The sequence below is a fragment of the Mus pahari genome, chromosome 1 (assembly GCF_900095145.1).
Source record: "Mus pahari chromosome 1, PAHARI_EIJ_v1.1, whole genome shotgun sequence".
NCBI classification, from domain to species: Eukaryota; Metazoa; Chordata; class Mammalia; order Rodentia; family Muridae; genus Mus; species Mus pahari.
Genome location: NC_034590.1, coordinates 100215594 through 100223046, shown reverse-complemented (window position 1 = coordinate 100223046; position 7453 = coordinate 100215594). Strand labels below are relative to the sequence as shown.

Below are 7453 nucleotides of genomic sequence, written 5' to 3'. Positions count from 1 at the left end.
AGAGAGAGAGAGAGAGAGAGAGAGAGAGAGAGAGAGAGAGAGAGAGAGAGAGAGAGGGGCTTTTTACCTTCACCCACAGGACAATTTTCCCAGACTGCACAACACAAAGAAAACCAATGGAAACTTGAAACTGCTTGTGAGTTCTAGGACCTGGCTAGTGTTTACCATGGGGCATCTTTCCAGATAAAGGATGATGTCTATATTCTATGGTTTGAACTATAAAGTACTCCAGAAATTGGGGTCTGGAACAAGAGTGGCCAGGGGCAAAAAAGGCCAATTGGTTTTTGGTACATAGCTAAGAATTCACAAGTAAGGATAGTAGCATGTTTCACATACTGTTCTTTGAGTACTTAGCCTAACACCAGTTGGAAAGATACTATGGACAGAGAGTTTGCTCTTTGGTAAAATACACAGTCGGAAATTCACCATCTTATTATGACATACAGTTCAGTGGCATTTCCCACCACCTTTATCCAGATCTAGAACATCTTCATTACCCACTAAAGGGCCCTGTGTCCATCAGTCACCCCATCCATCTCTTTCCCCCCACGGCGGGTGACCACTAAGCTGCTTTCTGACTTGAAAACCTTTGCTCACTCTGGTTATGGTAAATGTAGAATGTCACAATGTCTGGCTCAGTGTCTGGCTCTGTGTGTCTGGGTCCTTTCAGTTGGCTTCCTTCCATGGTTCATCCATGTGTCTATCAGCACATCCTTCCTTTTCAAGGCTGAATGATAGCACAGTGTGTGACTACACCACCGTGTGTTTATCTTCTATCAGTTGATGACCTCTGAGCTGCTTCTGCCTCTAGCTCTTATGAATCGTTCTGGTAGGACTATTCATACAACTTCCTTAAGGGAAAAGAGCGACAGGAATCCAACCTCCTGACTGGTGACTCAGACATCCAACGAGAAACACTCGCCACAAGGGATCCATGTGCATGGAAGTCATCAGTCCTAAGCCATCCAGGTGGGGATATGGGATCTGAGTTCATTCCCTATGGTTGTCACTTACTGATGGACAATTTCGGGCAAGTCACTTAACCTTCTGAGCCCACTCAGATGTTATGCAAAATGGGAATCAGCATCAATGGGAATGGTGACAAAGATGAAGATAATGATTGTGGTGATAATTGCAAAGATGATGGTGATAGTAGTCAGGGGTCCATGTGCTGGTATGGTGATAGCTGTGATGATGATGATGATGATGATGATGATAATGATGGTGATGATGGTGATAGCCATGATGATGATGATGGTGATGGTGATGGTGCTGGTGCTGATGGCAGTGGAAGGGATGATGGTGATGATGTTGGTGATGACGGTTAAAGTGGTGTGTTAACAGTGATGGTAGTGATGGTGATGACAGAGACGGAGATGATGCTATGATATTGGTAGTGGTAGTGGTGGTGGTAACTATAATACTGACAAAGATGATGGTTGTGAACATACCACCCTGTTTTTTTTAGCTATTAAGAGGATAAAACTATTTAGGAAGTGTGTCTTAGCCTGCTGCCTAGCTAGGTGACTGAAAGCTGTGGATTGAGTTTAGTTGTGGTCTTGAGGCACGAGCAAGGGTCGGCTCAGCCGTGGGGCTGCTCTCTGGTTTCTGAACATTGCTGCTTAGATTCGCTCTTCCCAGTAGATAGCCAGTCAAGTTTGGGGCACTCAGTGGTACATGCCCTGGCCCTTATGAAAACATGGGAACCCCACTGTAACCCTGTGCTGCTTGCCTTCCTGTGACCAGTGTGTGTGTGTGTGTGTGTGTGTGTGTGTGTGTGTGGTCAGAGGTTGACATTGGATATCTTTGTCACCCTTTCATTTTTCTCACTGAACCCAGAGCTCATTAACTCAGCAAGAATAGCTGTATAGAAAGCCCCAGGATTCTCTAGGTTTTTTTTTTTTTTCACCCCCAACACTAAGGCGCTCCACCCATACTCGGGTTTTCTATGGATGCTGGGAGAGTAAACTCAAGCCCTCAGTCTCGAATGGCAAAACACTTTATTGACTGAGCCATAGGAATGAAAGCTTCCATAGAAAGAAGCATCTATGTGGCTGATCAAGTGATTAGGATTTCAATGACTATGGAATGTTGCAGGTCCGGAGCAAAATTATCTTGGGTTATCTTCAGTCTCCTCACAGGCCGTTCCTTGCCTGCCTCTGTGTCTGACACACCCTTGTGACTATCAGATGAAACAGTTTCCCAATATATTAACAACCTAAAAACTCAAAATGTCATCAGTTAACACCCCATCTGTAGCAGAGATATTCCCACGCCTTGATATTCCCACCAACGCACCCAACAGTGATCTGTTAGTATAAAATGCTACAAAGGCATTGCCATGTTAGAGAATGGAACTCAGAGTAACCTAAATGTGCATTCCTGAGCCACGATCACTTATATTTGGCTCCAGAATAAACCATCCCTTCCTCAGTTTGAGTTGAGAACTGTGGTTTTTGCATCTTTAACCACCTCCCCAGACCTGCCGTCAACAGCCTTCTTGTGAAAGAATCTACTTACTGAATTCGACATGTTCATGAATGACAGTGGAGGTGACACTGGAGGAAAGTGATAAGCACCTGGAAGACAAAGAGCTAAAGATGACACTTTCATATGTCTCTAAAGCATCACATCAGAATACGGTAGAGGAGGCTGACCTAAAGAATCCACATTTTACCATAAAAGGAATCATGAGAAAGCCTCAAATGTGGGTCATGTGTCAAAGCCAGAGGATGGCTAAGTCTTTGTTCTGTAGTTGGATGCAGTGTCTCATACTACACAAGAGCTCTAGCGTGGGATGGATGGATGGATGGATGAATGGATGGATGGATGGATGGATGGATGGATGGACGGACAGACAGATCAATCTTTGCCATGATTTTGGAAAAGCAGCTCAGGTAGAGGAGCAACAAGATATGCTTTCTCACATTATCAAGAGGATGAAGATCAATGTATGCCCTCAAGTAGGGTGAGCATGTATTCTATATTGGGATCAGGAGACCAGTTAGCCAGTGCTGGACCGGGCCCAGTGGGATTATGATTACCGTGGGTTAAAGGCCAGGAGAGAGGGCTGGCGGGGCATCCATTCTCCCGCTGGTTCTGAATGTAATTAGGATGACTTGGTTATAAGTGACAGAAACCAATCTGATTAATGGTATGCCAAAACCAGTTAGTAGGAAGAGGACGGTAGGACTGACTGAGAGATGCTGATGGTGAGGACACTCACAGACCACAGGGAGACCGGGATACAACACAGGCACTGAGGTACAAGCACCACGGGCTGTTTCTGTCAGAGGACATCATGATCAGGTCCCCGCACTCCATCTCCGAGAGGTTCTTCTTAAGCACAACCACCACCACCACACTACACACCACACTAAATACACAGATACACATGTACACACCTCACACACATGCAGCACACTACACAGCACACGTACACACACATACCACATACACACACACAGCACACATACACACACATACCACATACACACACACAGCACACACACACACATGCACCACACTACACAGCACACATACACACTCACACCACATACACACACACAGCACACACACACACACACACACACACACATGCACCACACTACACAGCACAGCACACCACACTACACAGCACACCACACACACACACACACACCCCACCCCCTCCACACACACACGTTTTTGTTCATGACTGGATTTCCACCTCCAGGGAATCACAGCTGCTTCTCTGACCTGTTTTTCACACAGAAGTCAGAATGACCCTGCACCTCTCCAGCTAAAACCCTTGCCAACTTTCCACTATTCTACATATGAGCTCTGTGTCTTCATCATGGCCCAGAAGCGTCTAAGGAGAGAGGAGAGGGTTCCAGGCAGACTTCACACAGAGCTGGTTAGCATATGAAGAAATGTTCCTGTCAGCGCCCTCCATAGAAAAGGTCACTTCAGTTCAGAGGCAGCTGCCTAGCTTCAGTTTCTTTTACACAAGAGTCTTCCTAGCTGGCCTTGAACCCCAGGAGTATCTTAGTAGCATTGATATGTGTTTTTATTTTTGTCTCACTGGGAGCTGTGCCCTTGGTGAGCATTAATTGTCCCTCCCTTGGTCCCCCAGTGAGAAAGATGTCTGTGAGCCTCTTTCAGCCCCCAGCCAGGAACCTCTGAAGTGCCTCCTTGCCCTGACGGAGCTACATGCAAACAGCTCCCATCACTGGGTGACCCCTTGGTCTCGGCTGTGGATGAGGTACCAGTCCCACTTACAGGAAGTCCTGCAGTCCACGGGGGCTGTCCCAGAGGTTAAGAATGAAGCGGAGGGCTGCTGCTTGCCCTGGTCTCAGAACCAAGGGAGAGCTGGAGGCTCGGCACCTTCTGAGCCTGAGTCATGAAAGCTCTCATGACACCTGGGGCTCACCCCTTTCTTCCTCCTACAGGGTGAGATGCTTTGCTGGGGGGAGCCTGCCTTTGGCTTCTTGGGGGTAGTTGTGGGCACCATGGTAACAGCAGTCAGATTCTAAGGACTTCCTGTTCCAGGTTCTGGTGTTAGCTCAGCTTGAGGCTTCTGGCTTTCTGCTGAGGGGAGACAGGGCTGTCAGAAAACAGACGGTTAGTGACAGTTTGTCACTAGCATAGCCATGCCTGGCTGCCAAAATATTTTCACAACAGAAGTAATTTGAATTCCATGTCCCAAATTAACCTTAATTAATTCTACACATTAATATTTGTGTGTGTATGTATATGTGTGTGTGTGTGTATACACACACACATTTCCCCTCCCCCATTCCTGTGTCTTATTGACAATGGTGGCACTGTGTCTCTTGATGTGGGAGAAAGCGGTGGGTAGTGTAGCCAGCCCTCTGACAGACATTAGGGTCTCAGTGCAAACCTGCAACTGGGCTGTTCCTTTGCAGGGGAGCGAGCTGCACACACACTTGGAGAGCCTTTGCCACACTTCCCATACCACCAGATACACACCGGCTGCTCTCTGACCTGGAGTCTGGTCTGCTGCTTCCCACCTAGCCCAGTGCCAAGACCATGGCGTGATAGTGTGGAAGGAGGTGCCTCAGCGAAAGCTCCGAAGGGCAGGTCTGCCCTCTCTGTTACTTCTGCCCTTCCCTTTACCTCAGACTTCCCCAGTGTAAACTTTCTCTCCAATAGAGGGCTTAACACAGGATTTGAATTAAGGTGTTTGAAATACAAGTACCTCCTGATACCACACCGGCCCTCTGGATACTATTGGGCTACTGGCTAAAAGACAACCCCTGAGCGCCTCCTATTGGCCACACTGGGGAAGTGTCCCAGGGAGCCACAGTCCTTACCACCCCTGAGCCCAACATTTGACCTTGGTTGTGTTGATCCCTTTCTGAAGTCTTTGGCTCAGAAGCCTTCAGCTCCCCCCCTAGATCGCGCCATAGGTCTCCCCAGAGCTGAGCTGTAAGCCAAAGTCAAATGCACAGAAATGGAAGTGGCTCTAGCTACTTTCCCTGGAAGTTCTACCTGGTGGCATCTACTTGCTGGTGGTGGCATTGACCCACCCCTAGGGAAGGGAAATAGAAGGGTGGGATGCAGAGCCACCACGCCAGCCTTAGGCCAATGTTCAGGGGGCTGCTTTCTGCCCCACTGGTGTGTTCTGGATCCCGAAAGATCGGAGAGAATGAATCGGCTTCTGACAGCACCTGCTTAGGCTCCAGAGAGAGAAGGTGAGCAAGTTCCTACAGAGAACAGGGCAACTCCTCTGACAGGGAGGCCGTGTGCACACGCTCAGGCAAAGATACATTTCCATAAATCTAAATCTAGCCAGCATGAGTGCCAACTCCGGAAGGCTTCTAAGCAATATGCCTCCTAAACTTTAAAGCATAGTTCTGGGTCCAATCTCCAGTACTGCATAGAACAGGCCACTGCGGCACATGTAACCCCAGCACTTGGAAGGTAGAGGCAGGAGGATCAGAAGTTCAAAGTCTTCCTTGGCTACATAATGAATTTGAGGCTAGCCTGGACTATATAAGACTGTCTAAAAAATAAAAAATTAAGAGAGAGAGAGAGAGAGAGAGAAGAGAAGAGAAGAGAAGAGAAGAGAAGAGAAGAGAAGAGAAGAGAAGAGAAATGACGCCTCAAGGTGGCTTCTCGGCTGTTGGAGAGAAAGAAGTGGGCCGACCTTGAAACTTGGGAGCTGGCCTGGACCTCATGTGGCCTTGGCCACAAGCAATGTCACAGGAAGTCAGCATTGGACAAGCCATCTGCATAGTGGTGGATCAAAAAGAACCGATACTACTCTGTAAGCATGTCAGACACAGAGAAACTGGAACTCGAGTGAGGATCAGCGTTTCCCAGTCCTGGAGTCTAAAGTGACTGCCTCCCTCTTCCTGGGCCTTCTGGGACTCTTTTCTAAGATGTGTTGCAGCTCCCCCTGGTGGACTTCCTTCTCCACTGCAACTACAGTCAAGCTGCCCAACCACACCTGGTGCTCCTAGTGTTTGGCTAGAACAGTGGCTTCTACTCAACCCTGTGTATGTGGGCATATAAGTGACTACATTCAGACATTTTCCAGCAATCAATTATGGAGAAGTTGATTTTGAAGCAATTTTGGTAGACCTATTTGAAACTATGTTTGGTGACATAGTTGGTCATTTATTAAAGATAAAAGCAAATTTGCATGCTAAGAAGGTATGCATATTTATTTTGAATAAGGATGAGAACTTGGTTGAATATTGGGTATTTGATACTGCGGGATACAGAGCATCTTCTTTTTCAGAGCTGGTCAATATTTAGATTTTATAATTAGCAATGCCGAGAACATGCATAGTACAAATGACAAAGTGGCTACTGAAGAAATTGTTGCAAATTCTGTCCTGATCCCATGCCAAAATGCACCTAGTGAAATTTCAAGGAGCCTAGACTAACAGCCTGGTTTTCATTTAAAATCAAGCATCCTAGCAACACAGCCTCCCCAGTGCTAACTGCATACTTGGAGTCTGACAAATGATGGCAGGAACCATTAAAGCCATTTGTTGGGGCAGGAGAGATGACTCAGCGGTTAGGAGTCCGGAGGTCCTGAGTTCAAATTCCAGCAACCACATGGTGGCTCACAACCATCTGTAATGAGATCTGATGCCCTCTTCTGGGGTGTCTGAAGACAGTTACAGTGTACTTACCTATTATAAAGTAACTCTTTTTTAAAAAGTCATTTGTTTTCCATAATGAAACCATCAGAGTAGGAAACTCTGCATCTACAATAAAAACACTGCCGCTTATACCACACGGCCTTGGGTGGAAGCCAGGGCATTTCTGGCCGTGCTGGTGGCCTTGTGTGGTGTAAGGCTGCACAGTACAAACCTTGTGTGTTCACAACCCAGGCTGCAGCTGTGAAATAGAACAAAATGGAACAAAGCAGCCAAGAATACCTTGTGCATTTAACTTTTAATTAATTTGGGGGGCACTGTAGATTCAAAAATCTTTT

At 46.9% G+C, this 7453-nt stretch overlaps 1 protein-coding gene across 3 annotated transcripts in view; it reads right to left on the bottom strand.

The window, feature by feature from the left end:
* Nucleotides 1-2538, bottom strand: part of Btbd16 (BTB domain containing 16) — a 48049-nt gene extending 45511 nt beyond the window's left edge. For 2 of the 3 annotated variants that reach the window (XM_021220847.1, XM_021220850.1), the window contains exon 1: nt 2521-2538. In XM_021220847.1, coding sequence (XP_021076506.1) covers nt 2521-2538 — 18 coding nt within the window. Of the gene's footprint in view, nt 1-2472 lie in introns of all 3 variants that reach the window. The other variant, XM_021220841.1, reaches the window with a different exon arrangement.
* Between the last annotated feature and the right edge of the window lie 4915 nt (nt 2539-7453).